The 20,494-nt window shown below is 38.3% G+C and overlaps 1 protein-coding gene across 1 annotated transcript in view; it reads left to right on the forward strand.

Annotated features, from left to right (window-relative positions):
- Positions 1–12,929: 12,929 nt before the first annotated feature.
- SLC5A12 (solute carrier family 5 (sodium/monocarboxylate cotransporter), member 12) overlaps positions 12,930–20,494 on the forward strand; it is a 38,233-nt gene continuing 30,668 nt past the window's right edge. The window contains exons 1-3 of the mRNA XM_006753957.2: positions 12,930–13,891; positions 17,809–17,874; positions 19,831–19,882. Coding sequence (XP_006754020.1) covers positions 13,553–13,891; positions 17,809–17,874; positions 19,831–19,882 — 457 coding nt within the window. The 5' untranslated portion in view covers positions 12,930–13,552. The remainder of the gene's footprint in view (positions 13,892–17,808; positions 17,875–19,830; positions 19,883–20,494) is intronic.

The raw sequence follows: 20,494 nt of genomic DNA on the forward strand, positions 1-20,494 counted from the left end.
TTGTGCTTTCTGTAATTTCTGAGAAAAACATAGAGAGAGAGAGAGAGAGAGAGAGAGAGAGAGAGAGAGAGAGATTTATAAAAGATTTTTGAAAATTTCTTAATCCAAAGTTTCATGAACAGCAGAAGTAAAGTGGTGAAGGGAAGGGCAATTGTCTGGTTCGCTCAGGCCATAAAGTCTTCCATCCAAAATAATGACATGATGAAAATTACTTGGCTTTTGCTTGAATGATCAGAAAAAATGCATGAATACTGTACTTCACATACATATGCTAGCAAATATATTTTTTATACCATTTGCCTTACCATTATGGAATCTAGAAGAGGGGCTGGCAAACTCTTTTTATAGATGAACATGTGAGCATAGGTATTTAGCTAAATATTAATAAAAGGAGAGAAGCAAAGGGAACCAGAGTTTATTAAGCATGATCAATTAGGGAGCATACGCCTGCTTCACTCCAGCATTCATAAGCTCCCCAGGAAATGCTGCATCCTCCACCCTCAGGACCTAATCCTGAGCAGGCGGGAAGGATCATTACTGGTCATTATCAGAGGATGAATAAAAACAATAAAAGGAAATTGCCCTGCTGCGTGCATGCCCAGGAGAAGCCAAGGTGGTGCAGGGACAGATGCTTCTACTGTGAGGCATGTGCAATGAAGCTAAGATAGTGATCATACAGGTCTGTTGGTCTAGCTCAGGAAAAGGATGAGATTGGGTAAGGGACACAGAACCCCAGAAAATCTAGGAAATAGATTGGTTAGGGGGATGATTCAACACCAGCCCATGAAGGAATGGGAATTGGAAGGGTTTTCCAGTGGTCGGTAAACTGCAGTTCGCGAGCCACATGCGGCTCTTTGGCCCCTTGAGTGTGGCTCTTCCACAAAATACCGACTTCTCCACATGGGCCACGAAGTTTCAATTGCACTGTACATGCATGCCCACATGTGATATTTTGTGAGAGCCACACTCAAGGGGCCAAAGAGCCGCATGTATATTTTGTAAGAGCCACACTCAAGGGGCCAAAGAGCCACATGTGGCTCGTGAGCCACAGTTTGCCGACCACTGGGTTAGTCTGATAAAGCTCCTGTTCCTTTCCAAACCCAAGATAATACAATCCAAACTGAATTACTCTGAAGAGAAAAGTAGGAGGATTTTTATTTGGTTAGTTGGCTGATGGATTTTGCTCCTGAAGAGAAAAAAAAGAGAGAGAGGGAGAGAGAGAAAAGGAATGAAAGGAGAAGGGATGATTAACCAAAATGTAAAATGGAAACAAATAACTTTAAGGATAAGTAAGGATGGCTGGTATTCAGTTTCAAGTTGTTTGCAGGAGGTGATATACACAACCCTCCCACCCTCATCGTCCCCCAGAGGTTTAGTAAATTTTGCTCTATTACAAGCCCTATTCAAGCTTTTTTGTGTTTGTAAATCAAGAAAAGAAGACAGTGTTTCTTTTTTTGGGTGGTGCTGTCTGAGGTTACGTGCGCAGGAAAGAGAAACCCACAGTTGGATTAAATATCCATTTTTTTCTGAGAATGAACCACTAGGATTTCCAAGTTTGAAAGTGTCCCACAGTAACCAACTTGCCACCAAGTGGCTTATTGGTCTATTTGAGCAACCATGCCAGTCTGGAGGCTACTCTAGGTGTGGCTTCCACTTGTACACCAAGTTGATCCATCCTTAAAACAAACCTGGTCCTGCTTATGCTCCATCCTGAAATTTCTATCTTATCATGGATTTCTGCTGGAATTACTGCCTGCCTTTGTGACATGGTCAATCCTACAGAACCCAGTTGATGATGGGAAGTTTCAAAAATATGGTCACTGGTCTCTATGACCAAGCTCACTATTTCTTTCTTTTCTTTTTATTTATTTTTAAAATATATTTTTATAGATTTCAGAGAGGAAGGGAGAGGGAGAGAGAGATAGATACATTAATGATGAGAGATAATCACTGATCAGCTGCCTCCTGCAAGCCCTTTCCTGGGGATGGAGCCCACAACTTGAGCATGTGTCCTGACTGAGTATCGAACCATAACCTCCTACCTATTTCATACATTGGTGCTCAACCATTGAGCCATGCCAACCGGGCCAAGCTTGGTATATTCTACCGGAGTACAGACTCAGGAGAATACCCACTGGTTCTGCCCGGGCCTGACAAACTCCTCCATGCATCTTTTTCCACCAGTGGTAATACCGTGACCCACGTGGCAGGCCCTTAGGCACTGCAGCTTAGATTTGCTGCAGAATGCTTTTTTTCCCCTCTGGGCCAAATAAAGCTGACATGCTTTCACAGCATCTAATACATAGGCCAGAGAAGTATTCCTAAGTGTGAAATAAGTTGCCCTCAGAGAAAACAGACTTCTAGGAATTGGATTTCTTTGTGGAAGAAGAGGCAGTGTGCATGGTAGAATGCTCTCCCCGCACCCCCCCGGGCCCAAATAAAGCTGACGTGCTTTCACAGCATTTAATACATAGGCCAGAGAAGCATTCCTAAGTATGAAATAAGTTGCCCTCAGAGAAAAGAGACTTCTAGGAATTAGATTTCTTTGTGGAAGAAGAGGCAGTGTGCATGATTTGTTCTTTACCGTAAGGGAAAGTCATGACACATCCCTGACTTCTGGCTTCCTAAAGTATTTTATTAAACTGGCAGATCTCTAAATATTCATAGGGTTTATCTACTAGTGTCTGTAGCACTTGTGTCTTAAAGGTTTTTGCATGTTAGTCACCTCTAGCAGTATGATGTCAATGATGGGTTAGATCAGTGATATTTTGTAGGTGCCAGGATAGTCCAGATCTCTTCCCTATACTATGCCAGAGAGAAGAGTTCCCATAACCCTGGGGTAAAACTGTCAATATATTGTTGTTCACTTATTGTGAATGGCAAGTAGTGAAAAGGTGGCCCACAAAGGTGCAGTCCTTTTCTTCTCCTCTCCTTTCTATGGGCTGGGAATAAGGTTGCATAATGCTCCCTTATTGAGTCTTCTGTGATGTGGATAGATGGGACATAGAATCAACTTATAGATGGATTTCTTTCAACATGGTTCAGAACCTAAAAATTATTGAGGATGTCTCTTTTACTCTAACAAGTAATGCTAATTTTTCTTCATACTCAATGACTATTCCCTAGGTTGAAACTTTACAATTCAAGACCTTTGGTGTAGATAGGCAGCAATATCTTATTACTAGACAAAACAATGACTAACAAAAGCCAAAGTCCAAAAATAAATGTTTAACTGAAGAAAAAAAATAGGCCTGTGTGTATATAAACTGTTAAGCAAAGTTTTTAAAAAAGCAATGAAGTAAGATTTTCTTATAAGTTGTGTGTTCATGTTATCCTCAATTGTAAGACCATTTATTGAGTTATTATTTATTGAACCAAACCTACAGGCCTGGTACTGCATTATCTTAACTCCTTTAGAAGCATTGTTTTATTAATCCTTACAGTTACACTTCATAGTGTAATTCCATTTTACATCTGAGGAAACTAAGTCTCAATGTTTCCATAACTTTTCTCAAACCTTAATGTGGGGCAGAGCTTGGGAAAGAATCCAAATTAGACCAAAGTTATGATTCCCTGTCTTCTTAAAACTAAATGTTTACTTCTGCCTTACAAGGTCACTAGTTGATTTTTAAAAGCCACCTCCCTCCTTTCTTTTTTTTTTTTTTAATTTCATGCCAGATTTGCAAGTTCAGTTGGTTACTCAAGGCCAAAAGGAACAAAACCCTTTAATCAAATATAGTAAGACCACTCTGAGGGTATCAGGCTTATAATAAAAGGACAGGCAGAGCCACACTTTCTAAAAGTTGAAAGTTGAATTGTTCCTCTTGAGTAGGATCATTGTCTGTTGATTCTTATGAATAAATTACATAGATATTTCTAAGTTTAACACACACGGATGTTTCTATTATTAGGTATTATGAGGTCTACTCGCTCTCTGTTTTCCTCCTTCAAAGGTGAGGTTGACGTTAATCCTAAGGGCATGTGGGGCATTTTTATTCCTTGGGGACTAAAAATAAACACGTAATGAAGTCAGGGTCAGTGGCAGAAATCAGGGCATCAAAGCACATCAGCTACAGTGTGTAGGCTTTCCTCCACCCGAGTGGGAATGCTGTGCATCTGTGGGAGAGCGCTTTCTCACAGGATGCACCCTTTCTCGATTGCAAGCCTTTCCCCAGTGGAGACATTACCAGAGGATGAGGGCTGCAAAGCAGAACATTCTGGAACCTCCAGTGATCAGAAACAAAGTACCAACTACTGGCCTAAGAGTTGGCCCGAGGCGATTGCAAGAAGTCAGCGGAATTCATGCTCCTTTTCCAGTGCCAGACATACCCCTTGTTGACCATAAGTCTTGGTCTTATATCTCTGCCCCAGTGTCCTTGTATAATGCTTTTAGAGTTCATCATACAGAATAGTACAAAAGCCTCAAAATAGGCTTTTGAAATAAGTTCTAGTGTCTTTATTTTAACTAAGGTTTTTTGTTTGTTTTTACTCAAGTTCACACTACAGTGTAGCAGCAGAACTAGGCCCAGACTCAGTTCTTTTCACTTCAAATCCCAAATTCCTTTCATTCAATATTTTTTAAAATATTAAAAATGGGGGAAATAGCTTACATGGTGATATCCTCAACATTTTAGGATTAATTGCACTCTCCCACTCCATCCCAACCCTCCTTCATCAGGTTCACTAAACACAGCCTTTCTATTTACACAGGTAATGAATTCTTAAAACAAAAACAGTGCATAAGTTTGGCTTGCAATGTTTTTACTAAAATTATTCTCAAAAGTGCTTATAGCCCTAGATGGTTTGCCTCAGTGGATGGACCACTGGCCTGTGGACTAAAGGATCCTGGGTTCAATTTCGGTCAAGGGCCAACATACCTTGGTTGCTGACTTGATCCCTGACCCTGGTCAGGGCACATGCGGGAGGCAACCAATTGATGTGTCTCTCTCACATTGAAGTTTCTCTCTGTTTCTCCCCCTCCCTTCCACTATCTCTAAAAATCAATGGGAAAAATATCCTTGGGTAAGGATTAACCAAAAAGAAAAAAAGTGCTTATAATTAAAAATTTCACAGTATATTTTTCCCATTTGATAATTTTTGCTACTAACCCATGTTTTCCCAATAGAAAAACAGCCACTATCCTGGACAGATCTCACAGACCTGAAGCAAAGTCTAATAATTTGAAAAGGTACTTGGCAGGGACAAGGTGTAAGCTCTGAAGTTGAAATGTAGTAGGTAAACACATATTATAACCTGATCCCTATAGCCATTCCCATATATAGATATATTTTAAAACTAGAGGAAATTAGCTCCTTTAACCCATGTTTGTCCCAGGGAGGCACTGATACTATATAAAAATGTTTTTATAAACCTTTCTTTATAATGCTCTAGAAATTTAAAATATAGTACATAGCAAGATTTTTTTTACAAATATGCTTTCTTACATAGTCTTCTCTAAGTTCTAGTTGTTATGATATTCCATAATGTTTTGCATCATGGTAGGCTATAAAAACACTGATTTGGGAAAGCTTAGTAAATTTGCAAAGTGGGCCGTACACTTGCTTTCCTAGTTTTAAAAAGTACAGGAAGTTATAATGGCTGTAAGTACCTGTAGTATCACAGGACAAAGTCAGTTATAGGCTTGCCTGACAGTTTCAGCAGAGCTAGAATTTTTAGTACATTTATAAGGACATTCCAATCCCAAGAAACATGAGCTTGTGTAAAAAGAAAGAAAAAAAGTCATTAAATGAAAAAGAAAAGACGAATTACATCACTGCAAAGAATTGTGAGGACTTCCAGAATCTAGATATTACAAATAAAGAACAGAGCAAACATCAAGGGTACTCCAGATCAGAAATCTGACTTTTGTCTCCCCGGCTTGGGAAGTAAATATTTACAAATAATAATGAAGTATCTCCTTTGTTATTTCCTATAGTCTTTGTGCTTTCCAAAATAGTGTTGAAAGTTCCTGGCAAAAATGATGAAATATGACAGCTGTCCCTAATAGGGATATGATAGATACCATTTATGAAGTGCTGATGCTGTGTAAGCTAGTTGATACCTGTCTCAAATACTCACAACGATGTAGTGAAAGGGATTATCGCTATTTTAAAGATGAGCAACTAAATATCAAAGAGATGAAAAAAATTGTTTAAGGTGATAACATTAGTAATTGGCTGAGTGAAAATTTGAGCCTCGCTCTGACTCACATTTTCTAGTCCTCTTCCTATATAATAAAAGCCTAATATGCTAAGTGTCCGGTCATCTGATTGCCCATTCAATCAATCAAAGTGTAATATGCTAATGATATGCTAAGGCTGCTCAACCACTTGCTTTGATGTGCACTGACCACCTGGGGGCAGATGCTCTGACCGGTAGGTTAGCTTGCTGCTGGGGTCCGGCCATTTGAGACTGAGTGAGATGGGCTGGACATGCCCTGGAGACCTCCCGTGGTCCCTCCTTGGCTGGCCAACCTCCCACATCCCTCCCTTGCTCCAATCCTGCACCAGTGTGGTCCCTTGACGTGAACTGCACCCTCTCGCAATTCAGGCTAGGGGACCCCCCTTCCCCCCCAAGGGCACAAATTTGTGCACCGGACCTCTAGTTATTAATAAGAGCTTCCACTTATTGACACTTAAATATGTGTCAATCACATTTAAGTTTGTTAAGTTATTCCAAAATTATAAGCAGAGGCACCAAGAGCCAGCTTTAATATATATAGAAACTTTTAATCTAGTGAGGAAATCAAGTCTTAGAATCAAATTAGAAATCATGGAATGATAATAGAAATCCAAAAAATGATTTTTTAGATTAGAATTCCAGGAGGCACAGAAACAAATATTACTGAGAAACCCAGCACTTAGAGAAGAGAGAGTAAGTGTGGGTGGACCTCTGTTATTACCTCTTGACCTCTTCTGAAGGAAGACAATGATGTCTTTGATGTCACTAAACACTTAACGTAATTACCCAAATCCTGGCTTCAGATGAGTCACTATGGAAGAAATGTACTTTGAAGTTACCATACACAAAACATTTTTGCAAAGTTGCCTTTGAGGCTGGGACAGATATATTTGTATATCTGTCTTATAAGTACCGCGCGCTAACCGATTGCGCCACTGGAGCTCCTATTTGTATATCTGTAGTAAGGACAACTATTCCATAAATTTTAGTATAAGAAATATGCCAAAGCTATTCATTCATGGTGGTAGGTAGTGATGGCAGGAGTGGCATGATAAAATTGGTAGGAAATGAGATGACTAAAGTGTTTTTGTGGTAACTGATAAAATTGTGTCTGAGCTCACCAACTATATTATACGTTCAAGTGCATGTCAAGAGAATCGGAGTATTAACAGTCACTCAATATTAAAACTATTTCAATTGAAATTTTGTTTGTTTATAAGGTGCTTGAGAATATGATAATATCATAGGATCGACACAAGAGGCCCTGGGTATCACTGCTCTATTTCACTTGATTATCAATGCTCAGCTTGAAAGGTAGACCCAGACTTCTCTCTATTACATTTGAAAGGCTTCCTATCAGAGCTAGAAAAGTGACTAAGCTCAAATAATCTTTGTAAAAAAAAACTCAGTAAAAAAAAACAAAAAACAAAACATTGAATTTAGAGTAGCCCAGGTTAGACTTATGCTGAAAACTACAACTTAACAGCTGTATGACCTTGATCTTGACTTTGGGCAAAGCACTTTTATGTGCTTTTATTTTTTTCATTTGTGAAATGGGACTATCAACACATTTTTATAGCCTCTTATTGCCATATAAAGTCAAAATTATGTAATATATAAAAGTGTCAGACACATAGTAGATTCTGTGCCCTTTTGAAGCGTATTCAAAATTTTTATTTTAATGCCTAGAGGCCTGAATCAAACAAAAAATCCTCTCCTTTTATGCTTATTTAATAAAATCAAGCCCCTAGTAAATCATGATGTGGTTTCCCCCTTTGCCATTCTACAACAGTGGAATTGCTTGGTACCTAAGGACAATTAGCAAAGGACTTTGATCATCATGCTCAATTGCCCTCCCAATTAGACATTTCCTTTAAATGTTCTACTTGTTTTCTGTAGAACTTTGCCTCCATTAGTCTGTTTTAATATTAAATAATGTTCTCTACTGGACTCTGAGATTTGCCTTTTAAAGTTGTAGTCACCATTTCTTCACACAGTTAAGTCTATGTGAACTGAGTAAATAAAGTTGTAATTGCAATCACATTTAACTAGAATAAATCTGGGAATCTGATAGGATGTAATATAAATTTCAGTTTTTATTTAGATGGCAGATAAATATTTCAGCTTTTTAAAAAAAGCTTAGAATATTTTTTCTTATTTAGTTTTTCCCCAGTAAAACAAAAATTAAGCATAGATTATAAAGGTGGGTGACACCACTTGAATTCATATAATTTAGTTTAATTTATTGAGAAACTTCTAGGTACCAAGAGTACTTCAGAGAACAAAATAAACAAAGCCATTAGGGAGCTTATGTTCTTGTGGAGGAATGTTAACATTTAAAATATAATGTAATATATTAGTAGGAGATACATTTCTTGGGGGAAAAAGAACAGAGTAGAAAGAAATAGTTAGAATGTGGTTGTTTGCAATTTAAATAGGTTAGTCAAAGAACATCACATTTGAGCAGACTTGAAAAGGTGATTTAGTTACTTACATTAGTCCCATGATATAATTACTAATATGCTATACCATCATTTTTAAAAATTCTGTAGCTAAAAACTAGAGAAATTAGTTCTGTCCAAAATCATGAGATGGCTTAGTGAGAAGGTACACAAAAACTTGGTCTTTTGTTGCAGATAAAGGATGTTTTCAACTATGTCACAAAGGCTTTGGGAACAAATATTTTTTCTAGTATATGAATGAAATTCAAGTGTCAATTCGTGGATGTTCTAAATCCTCCAGCTAATTATTTATTTATTTATTCATTCATTCATTCATTCATTCCCCACCCGAAGATGTTTTTGTTGGTTTTTAGAGAGAGAAGAAGGGAGAGAGAAAGATAGAGAGAGACACATTGATATGAGAGACTCATCAATTGCTTGCCTGTGTTGTACAGGCCTGGACTGAGATAGAACCCACAACCTAGGCATGTGTCCTGACTGGGAATCGAACCTGCAACCTCTTTTTGGTGTAGGATGATGCTCCAACCTATTGAGCCACTTGGACAGGGCAACCCTTTGTTTTAATTTCAGAGAGAGAGAGAGAGAGAGAAGATTTTGAGAAATGTCCCTGCCACCAGCCAGATTCATGTACCATTTCCTTGTCTTCATTCTTATGCCAAGTTTCCAGTACCATTCCCCAAGAATTTAAAAAGAAAAAACAAAAGCCTGTTGTCTATCAGCAGAGTTTCATTGTCTTTGCCACTTCGTCCTCAGACCTACCCTTTCTATATCCATAAAAGCGCCAGCCAATCAAGAGACCTCTATTATGTGTCATGTCCTTTGTAGGTCAAAGGAGGAGCAGCATCTCTGGATTTTCAGTATTTTTGCTTTCATGATACAATTCTTGGATACGGTCCATTTCTCATCAGTCTTCATAAGCAGAAGTAAGCATTATATAGAATTATCTTCTTCAAAATAGGAATCATGCAATGTAATTGGGAGGCAGAAATGGCTATAGTCCTTTTGCAGTTTGACACAAAGCAATAATTCCTGTTCCACTATCACGTGGTGTCACCAGCTTGTGTCCTAGGGATTTGTTAGATAGCATGCGCGGTGAGAGCAGCACTCTGTGAGAGGACAGTTTTCTCAGATTTAAGCAGCTTACTCACATTGTGAGGAGTTCTTGGAGACATCCTTGATAATGTCCACTGGAGGGGAAAGAATGTATCATGTAAAATTATTAGAGTAGATGAACCTCTCTGAGGCACACTTTTTAAAAAATATATATATTTTATTAAATTTTTACAGAAAGGAAGGGAGAGAGATAGAGAGTTAGAAACATTGATGAGAGAGAGGCATCAATCAACTGCCTCCTGCACGCCTCCTACTGGGGATGTGCCCACAACCAAGGTACATGCCCTTGACTGGAATCGAACCTGGGACCCTTCAGTCTTCAGGCTGACGCTCTATCCACCAAGCCAAATGGGTTAGGGCTGAGGCACACTTTTGACTGGTTTAAAATCAAAACCAAACAAATAACACCCATTTACCTTACTACTCTACTCCTGCTTCCACTGGCTTTTGGAAGCAGTGCAGTCTCAGAATGGCCAAGGCCCATCCCAGTATACTTTCCTCCTTCCTATCCCAGGCCAAAATACTAGTAAACACCGTGTGCATTGTACGGTATTAGCAACATGGCTTTCTTTGGATGCTCTATCTTTACGGGTTCCTCCTGTTGGTAGCAATCCATATCCTCAAACTCTCTTCCTCTTTTCCAATATAATTTACTTGCCCTGTGCATCTTGCAGAACTATTTTACTCTACAGAAACTATTAATGACAATTCTAAATCTAACCTACTTATTAGGGGAGTGTGTATGTGGCAGGTGATGGTGTTTACATTCTAACAACCTTACACTAAAAGAATAAAGTGTCGATGGTGGCATTCGTGGCACCTGCAAAAGGGTGTAGGAAATATTGGGGTTTCCTCAGGCCAACGAAGCATGTTTTCCCTTCCTCCCCACCCCCCATGTTAATATTTTGGATATAGGGATGTGCTTTCTAGTTGATGTAGCAATTGAATGTATTGGTTCTTTTGTTTTCCCTGAAAAGTTATTAATAAGTTGATGCTATGCCTTATAATAAAAACAAAAACCTTGCATAGAGTGAGTTTTTATAAGAGAGTGTGAAGACATGGAATGCTACCAATCCTCTCTTTTATACCCTTACCTCAAGTGAGAGTTAAATGAACACATTGATGCAATGCCTTATAATCAGCAAAATGTTGCAAGCAGGGGCACAAAATTTCCTTCACATCCCAAACGATTAGCTGCTTTGCTTCCAGGGTGTTTTGAAATCCAAGACTAATGGAGCTCATGTAGATGCAGGTTAATTAAAACTAGTAGTACTCATTGACGCTGGAGCTTCAAGCTCCTGGTATTTAACCTGGGAGCATCACTGATGTAATAATAGTGTCTGGAATTAATATTCACCTGACTTGTACAAGTTGTTTATGTGCCTTGTGGATTCAATATTAATGCTTAGGTGGTGTATAAAATAGTCAAGCCTCGGAAAGCCAGAATTCTGATTTTCTGCTGAGATCATTACAAACAAAAACCTGTTGTACAAGTGGGATACCTTATGATGAAAAAAATGAAAAGCTTTAGGTTAAGGTAAAAATATTAACAACCTCCTTTTTCCTTAATCCAGATCATATCAACTCTGTAAACTTAGAGGAGGAAGGTAAGCAACATGTCACAGACAGCTCTTGGCAGAGTTTTTGCATGTTTATTTGTAACTAAAAGCACATTTCAGCCATCACAGTTTTCTGTGGCCTAAACTCATGGAGCAAAGTAGGGAGTGAAGACAGTATCTAGACTAAACAAATAATCAAAGATTTATTCAGTTACCTGGATGTCCAAAGCAAAATTAGAGTTTCTTATGTTTGATAAGAAACGTTTCTGGCCTTGGGCATAGTGGATATTTTTTTTTCTTCTTTTGTTTTTAAATTAAATACAGTTTTAATTTTCTACAATAGCTGTTATTCATTACACTCTATTGACCGGGACTTGTGCCTTTATCTTTAATGAGTTGATTATCTGAACCACTCATATAGACATACATATAAAGATGCTTTGAAATAGGTGAGGGTACTTACAGATTACAAGGTGAGTACCAAGGAAGGTCGCATCCTAGAGGAGTTGGGTGGGGAAGCAAGAGGTGTGAGTCAGGAAAAGCTTCCAGGAGCACAGGAGACATGAACTAGATCTTGTGGCATCGATAGGCTTTGCTGAGGCGGGGCTGGGAAAGGCCTTGAGAAGAAAAGAGAAGCATAAACAGCACTGAGCAATTGCCACCAAAGGCTTGCTGGGGATACTTCAGAGCAATCAACAGAGTTTAACAAGAGCAGAAAATAGTATCTATAACTGGATTTCCCCCTTCTCTCATTTATCTTGGTCCTAATTCTAACTAAGCCTCTAGGATTGGGGTGGGCAACCTTAATTTTTTGAGAACATGTTACGCCTACTTGATATCTCTTAAGGTGTACGTATGTGAAGAACTTTGAAGAAATAATAAAATTCATTCGAGCAACAAAAACACAGTATATGATGATGAAAAATACATTTATTTTTTCATGTATACATGTCCACTGATAGTCCGACAGAAAACTTTATGACTCCGTTTGGTATTATCAGTGGGACTTTTGCTGCTGCGTCACTGATGACAGAGATTTTACATCAGGTTTACATTTCGTGACCTTCAGAGACATGCACAACTTGTTATGTAAAATTATTTCCTTATCTAAGATGCACCTACACTGAATTTATCTGAAAAAATAAAAAAGTCAATATTAAGAAAAAAATTGTAAATGGAAGATTATAAGAGAGGATTTTGCGTGCCAGCAAAAGTTACTGGCATGCCATGTTTGGCACGCATGCCAGGGGTTGCCCACCCCTGCTCTAGGTACAAGTATTGTAAATTGGTCAATATGAAGGAGAGATGGAAAAAAATCAAGCTGAAGACTACAAATAATTTATTAAATTTTGGGTAAGTGTATTTTTTAAAGCCTAGACTCAAGAGAGAATCAACTGTTAAGTTCAGTATGCTTCCCTGTAAGTCAATAAGGTAAATATTATTTTTTCATTTTAAAGATCAGATAAAAGAGGGAAAGGAAATTTGAGACACGTAAAGACTCATAACAACCCTGTAGGATCATTATTCCCTTGACCATATGAGTCTCAGAAAGGTTAAATGATTTGTTAACAGTATCACAGCTCACTGAAGCTTCAGCCGACTTGAGCAAAGGTCTCCTGATTCCTTGGTCTTTGCTCCTTTCCCTCCACACTCACTGCCTCAGGCGATTGCAGGTTCACATCCTCCACCCTTCCTCACTCAGGACAAAGACACCGCTGAGGGGGTTGTGTTTGCATTTTACAGATTCCATTTGACTAATTTAAAATGCTGAGGTGGTCAACCTGTATCACCTCTGTTTCCCAGTAATGTTTAACCTTAAGTTTTTTTAAAAAAAAATCTAGCAGATAAAAGAGCATGTTATCTGGCAAGTCCATTCCACCTCCAATCCCCCACCCCCACCTCCCACTTGGTTATTAATTTCAGAACACATCTGAATTCTTTCTCTGTGGCATATGCTTGAGTAGAGGAACAGACAGCTCCTGGTCAGGGGCAGATTTCAAGTTCTCATCCGTTGGTACCAACACCATTACCAGATTCCTCTCTGTAGTCAACCTTTGAGATCTTCCCTGAGTACCGCTTGGTGTCTGAAGATCCACAAAGGTGTTTCTGGTCATCGCTCTCTTCACAGAATTAGTCTGCTCTCTCAGCGAAGCACCTGCTGTACTGAGCTCTGCTTCTGGAAGCAACTTTTCCCTGAGACCTGGTTGAAAGCAATTCTCTGGTGTCAAACTTCCCGGCATGGAGGTGAAGAACTTCGCGGTTTGGGATTATGTCGTATTTGCAGCCCTCTTTATCATTTCTTCTGGAATCGGGGTGTTCTTTGCTATTAAGGAGAGAAAGAAGGCGACTTCAAGGGAGTTCCTGGTTGGGGGGAGACAAATGAGCTGTGGTCCCGTGGCGTTGTCTCTGACAGCCAGCTTCATGTCAGCTGTCACTGTCCTGGGGGCCCCTTCCGAGGTCTACCGCTTTGGGGCCTCCTTCACACTCTTCTTCATTGCGTATACTTTTGTCATCATCTTCACATCCGAGCTCTTTCTGCCTGTGTTCTACAGGTCTGGCATCACCAGCACTTATGAGGTAAGACAATTCTCCCCTTATTCTTTGTTTTGGGAGGAGTTGCTATTTTCTCTCCACTTGATCAATCTTTTGTTTTTGCTTTTTTTCTCTAATAATACACATCCACTTAATGATGATATGTGGTAATTGAAGAATACTCACTTATTTTTAAGAAAAATATGACAATGCTATTGGGAAAAGCTTAAGCTTTGGATACAGACACAGTTGTTTTTTCTTCTGTAGAACAAAGTCATGGAGTCAACACCATGAGACTATTTTGAGGATTAAATGAGAACCTGTGTAGGACTACTGAATGCATTGCCTAACTTTTAAGAGCTTCTCAATGAGAGAGCTAAAGTTATTATTTGTATTATTATTAACATATTCTGAAAAGCCCGCAGAACGTTTATCATGAATATTGTCATTTTCTGTAGGAAAACAGAGATAGTACAGGTGAATGACGTAGTCTAGCTTGTAGAGTGGTAAAGCCCACTGAGAACCATTTTGTCTGTATCCTTTTCCATCAGATAGTAGAGATGAGCATTCTAATACAAATTATTACTATGCTCCAGTTTTTAACGGGGAAATGGTAATGTTTTCAAAAATTAAAAAAATATTTTAATGAGAAAGAATTGCTCAATAATACAAATATGGAGATTATTTTAGTGAGAGGAAATGAGGTAGTCGTGTTTTGACTTTGCAATAATTCTCAAGAAAAATGTCAAGTTAAAAAAATTGAATTTGCATGTCCAATATTTAGTTTCTATGAAAAAAAGTGTTTATTTTCCTTATCAAACATCCTTACTAAGTCACAGCAGAGGACTCTTAACAGAAGAGGGTTGTTTTCTCTCTCTCTCTCTTTTTTTTTAATCCTGTAAGCTAAATGATTATTAAATTAATACAGAAATAGAAAAATATTTACAATATCAGTGCCTCCATGGGACAAACATGGGTTGAAAAAGCTATTTAATTCCTGTTTTAAAATATATTTACATATGGGAATACCTATAGGGTTATAGTATATAAATTTAATTTACAAAGTTTATTGCCCTCTACATATTTTTAAATTCTCCAATAGTAAGAAATCAAGGTTATGTAAAGTACATATGAAGTTATTTTGGGATTGTCTCTTGCTCTGTAAGAACTGGCAGTGTGGCATAGGGATTAAGAGTATGGACTCCAGACTCAAGTCTATTTGGCTTTGAATGACAGCTCTGTCATGACTTTGGGAAAACGACTTAACTTCTCTGTACTTGATTTTTACATATGTGAAATAGTGATGATAAAATCACCTATCTCAAAGGACATCTCTGAGGAGTAAATGCAAAACCTTTTTTATTTTTTCAATTACAGTTGACATTCATATGCAAATACTTTTAACACATCCTGGCAAAGAGTAAATGCTACATGAGAGTTTTGTATTATTATTATGGTTGTTGCTACTGTCCCCACATTTCTATTATGACTTAGTCTATCTATTGAAGCTTGAATTTGTTTCTTTGTTCATCATCCATTCCCTGTTCCTGATCCATACGGTAAATATTCATTCTGGGACCTTTTAAAGCACTAAATATGGGAGGGGGTAGAGTCTATTTCCCCAGCTCTTGGCCTTGTGATTTGACCAACAGGATGTGACAGAAATGATGTGTGTAGCTTAGGCTTCATTAGGCTCAGAGTTTCTGCCTTTGCTTTCCTGGAATGCTCTCTTGACACTGCTATGCCAGGAAGCTGTTCCAGCTGGTCTAGCTTCTGGAGCATGAGTGGGAACACAGAGGGAAACAGAGACACTCTAGTCACCAGCCATTGTCAAGTAACAACCAGAGGCTTTAGTGACCTTCTCACCCAGCTGATCTTCCAGTTGATTTCAACCCCACGGAAGCCCAGAGAAAACAAGTAGAGGAATCACTCAACAGATCTTCAAAATTATGAGAAATAATAAATCCTTGATTGTTAAGCCCATGAGTTTTGGGGTGGATATTACATGGCAGTAGCCAACTGGTTTAAATGCTTTGATATACAGTGAGATTTCAAGACTAAGATATGCCATCTGTGCTACTTTATCACCACCCTGTCCCCTGTCAAAGCATAAGGAATTGTTCTCACACTCAAGTTATATATTAGGCTCAGCTCATTTGCAATACCATACATTTTCATTATTGCCACTTAATTTATAATTAGTCTCATCATGCTGTCTCAACTTCAATTAATGTTATTTTTTATTTTTTTTATCACACACTAATAAATCCAGTTTGTTGTTTACATCTAACACTAGTTTAGAGGCTGGTGTCTGATCTACCTGCTTTCTCATTTTTCTTGGGCTTATCAAACTGTATGGCTTCTAAACTCCTTACTCTTCAATTCAAACTTTTTTTTATAAGAATACACAGGATATTATTACTGTATATCTTCTTTTATAGTGTTTTTAAGCATTATAGATTACTTTTTGGTAAATTTCTTCCCTTTTTATTTCTCTTTAAGTTAAATTTATATATAAGCAATTATATATAAATTTTGAGAAATTAGATGGATAGGTATATGATATCACTATTGTATCTTACTTTAGCATAGTAAATGATATTACAAAATGTTTGTTGTGAAATAGATATTTAGGGTCTGATAGGGTCTTAACCAATGTTATTAAGCCTTTTAGGTCATTGTAAGGATTGATTTTTACTGTGATATGTGTCATTACCATGTTTGGGCAAAGGAGTAAGATGATGGGATTTGTATTTTGAGTGTTACACTACCTGGATGTTGAGAATGATTATAAGGTTTTAACTGCTGAAGAAGGGGGTCTAATTAGTAGGGTATTGCTATAATCTAGGCAAGATATGATAGTATTATAGTGGCAGCAGAGGAGATAATCTAAGTAACTGTGTTTTGAAATTGGGGGGTAGGCCCCACGATTATTTTATGAACTGGATGTGGACAGTGAGAGGAGGTGAGGAGTAACAATGTTCCATGTTATTTGGGCTTGAACCAACATGAAAAGTTGACTTGCTATTTTCTGAGATGGAAAATAATGTGACTAAATCAGATTTGGGGTTTTGAAAATAATCGAACACCATGTTAAATGTTACCTGTGCAAACCCAAAGTGTGCAACTTTTCTGTTGAACTTTCATTTTACTTTTGACTGCAGTAATAGCTGTAGACACAGCAAAGGTGGCCATTGAATGCTCTGAATAAGCCAATACATTCTTTCATATGTAAAATTATACAGTTGGAACAGTCTCTCTTATTTCACGGATGAGAAACCAGATGCTTAGATCAATGAGTGAGATAGTGGTAAAACTCAAAGTAGAATTCAAGAAGTCTTTTTATTTATCTAGTTATTTTTTTTTCATGTACCCTTTTCTCCATACTGTCTTTATAGTTTTACTTAAGATAAGAAAAGCATGGATCAGACAATAGAGTGTTTGGAATATAAAGCATCCACAATGCAGAATAAAGATTTTGAGAAAGAGAGACATAAGCAGAGTTCCATTAAGAGAAGCAATGTTGGCTTGATGTGTGGTTAATAGAATGGTGGGAAGGATTGGAATCCAGGAGATCAGTTATGGAGCTACTACTGTAGTCTGGAAAAGATTAAATAAAGGCCTGAAGTGAATTTTGGAGCAATGGGAACATAAAAGGTGACAATGGCTTTAGTATATCCAGTAGGAAAATCCTGAGTAGCAAGCCAGAATGCTCATATTTTTTTAAGCAACCTATTTATCTTCCCTGATTATCTTGAGAAGCTTGAACAAGTATTGAGCTTTAATATATATTTGACTTTAAACAATCCATGTTTTTTCTTGTTCTGCCATGTATGTACTAGTAGCATACAAGCACACGACAAATCCAAAGCACTAAACTCCAAGGAATAACAAAAAGTGAAACTTCTTAGCAGTTCTAGGTAAGACTCACTGACTCTTTGCACATTCTTTATTCTTTCTAGTACTTACAGCTACGATTCAACAAAGGAGTTCGCTATGCTGCAACAGTCATCTACATTGTGCAGACGGTAAGGATAAGGGCAGCTACAAATGTGGAATTGTGGGTGACAATATACAGGTTAGTTTATTTGAGGTGGTAGTTAACTCAATTAAGAGAGAAATTTGATGCCTGACTGGTTTGGCTCAGTGGATAGAGCGTCAGCCTGCGGACTGAAAGGTCCCAGGTTTGATTCCAGCCAAGGGCATGTACCTTGGTTGCAGGCACATCCCCAGTGGGAGGTGTGCAGGAGGCAGCTGATCAATGTTTCTAACTCTCTATCTCTCTCCCTTCCTCTCTGTAAAAAAATCAATAAAATATATTTTAAAAAAGAGAGAAATTTGATACTAAGAAGAAAATAGTTTCTTTTAAGGATAATATTTTTGAGATAATGTGATTTCATCTACTTACCCATTGCATGTACCCCATATATGCATACAAATAATAGCAAACCAATGTATATCATAAACCACAAAGAAAAACAAAGCATTTTCTTAATATTTACTTCAGCTCTTTTTGTAAAAAAAAAAATCTGTATACTGTTACAGGGTAGGGGACGGAGCCATGGAAGGGTTACAGAATGTTACAGAATGTGCTGAGGAGAGGAAATGAGACATGAGAAATTGAATGTGCTCGAAGGGAGGGGGATGTACGAGGGAGGATTGTGTTCAAGGATTGTGTCAGGGTAACCGTGGAAGAAGGATTGTGTCAGGGTAACAGTGGAAGAAAAATTGTTAGATTGTCTTAGAAAAACAATGTATTATGATATGCTCCAGCCAGGTGTGACTCTGTTTACCCCCCTTTGTGCTTGTGAACTCTTTATGAACTTTTAATGGAATGCTTTGGAGTTGATTTTTTTTAACACTGTTTTGCTATAAAAGATCATACTGCACCCTTGGTCTCTGCCACATGCTGCAAAGCTTCCCAGAGGGGGAAGGTGCGGCTGTGGTCAGCTGGCCAGCTTAATAAAAGGCTCTTAAATTTAAATTCTGAGTCAGTGGTCTATCTCGTTGAGCCAACCCATAACATATACATTGCTTTGGATATGAAGATATGAAATGGTCTGTTAACTGATTAAGAAAAAGTCTAGTTAACTGAGTTGAATCAGAAATACTCATTTTGTTGAAAATTATTTGAAGACACTATTTCCACACCAATACTCCCACTTGCCCCTTCTGGACTCCTCTCCTCTCTCCCAGGCTCTGGGGTGCCCTCATACAGCCTCAGCTTGCATGAGGCACACCTTTGGCGAGTTTCCTACTACTCACCAAGCATGTTCTGCTGAAAGATTACCTTCTTCCTCTTTCTTAATCGAAACTCCCATTCACACAGGCTGAAGGATTTAAGAGAAAGAAAAGGATGAAAAGAATGATCTACGACCTGTCTATAGGTGTTTACCTTTCCAAGCCCTCACGTAAATCTCTAACTGGTGAAATTTCATATAGAATGAAATGGCACTGCACCCACTTCCATCAGCGCAGTGGTCACAGTTCTGGGAGTTAGGCGCTATACTCATTGTGCAGATGAACCACATCATTGGTCTTCTCTGCACAGTACTTCCTCCTCACAGATGCTTTCCATCTTCCTAAAATCTATAGCTTACAAACTACTAAAGCATATTTGTGTCATTATGATATGTGTATGAGGGGAGAGGGAGGAGAGAGAGAGAGGGGGAGAGTGAATCAAAAACTTAACTTGAAGCCCATTTTCCTATCCTTTAGAAACACACCAGATCTAGCTGTAAAATCCCAAAGTTTGCAGCAACCTTAAAAAGCCCAACCCTATTATTCCTCCACCTTACACTTATATCCTTTCTGCAAACCAGCTGCAGTGGTCAGCAACTTTCAAATTAGAGTGGATGGGAATGAAATGCTTGGTGAACAAGTTGAAGGGAATTCATTTCTAAGATCAATAAAGAACTTTCTAGGCAGCTTTCCCTTCCATGTGTCCCCCCTCAGTGTTTACCTCATGCTTGTCTCTCCACCAGATCCTCTACACGGGAGTGGTGGTGTATGCTCCTGCCCTGGCGCTCAATCAAGGTGAGTTGTCAACAGTTCCTTGGGCGCATTCCACCACTGTTATGCCTGCATTCTGGCCTTGAGAAATATTCCTAAAACATCTTGGGGAGACATTCCTGTGTTCGGGGCGCCCTGAATTACCGTGGGAGTCACAATATAAACCTCTAAAAGTTGAACATTGAAAGTAATGCAAATAATGAGTTACCTGGTTTTGCCCAGATGGTCCAAAACACACAGTTTAGTCATTTGTTTTTTTTGTAATCGCTGTAATGATGGGAGCTTTGGTATTATACATGCACAACCACTACACAAGATCATCCATAATATGCGGTGATTTCTCAGTGGTTTCATAAAGCAGATAACCTGAGTATAATAATAAACGGTGCTTATACGTCAAGATTTATTCTTGACCCTTTTTGAGAGAATAGAATCCCAGAAACAAAAAGGAAAAAGAAAGTGAAATCAATTTCATAATGGTATCTATGATATTTGGAAGTTCTCAATATTCAGTTCAATCATGTTATCTGCTTATATTTAGAAATATCAGCTCGTGGCTGATGTTTATTTGGTTTTGATATGCTCAAAGGAACACAAAAACAAAAGACAAATAATTGGTGCATATCAGAAGCTTCA

The sequence above is a fragment of the Myotis davidii genome, unplaced genomic scaffold, assembly GCF_000327345.1.
Source record: "Myotis davidii unplaced genomic scaffold, ASM32734v1 scaffold330, whole genome shotgun sequence".
Lineage (NCBI taxonomy): Eukaryota > Metazoa > Chordata > Mammalia > Chiroptera > Vespertilionidae > Myotis > Myotis davidii.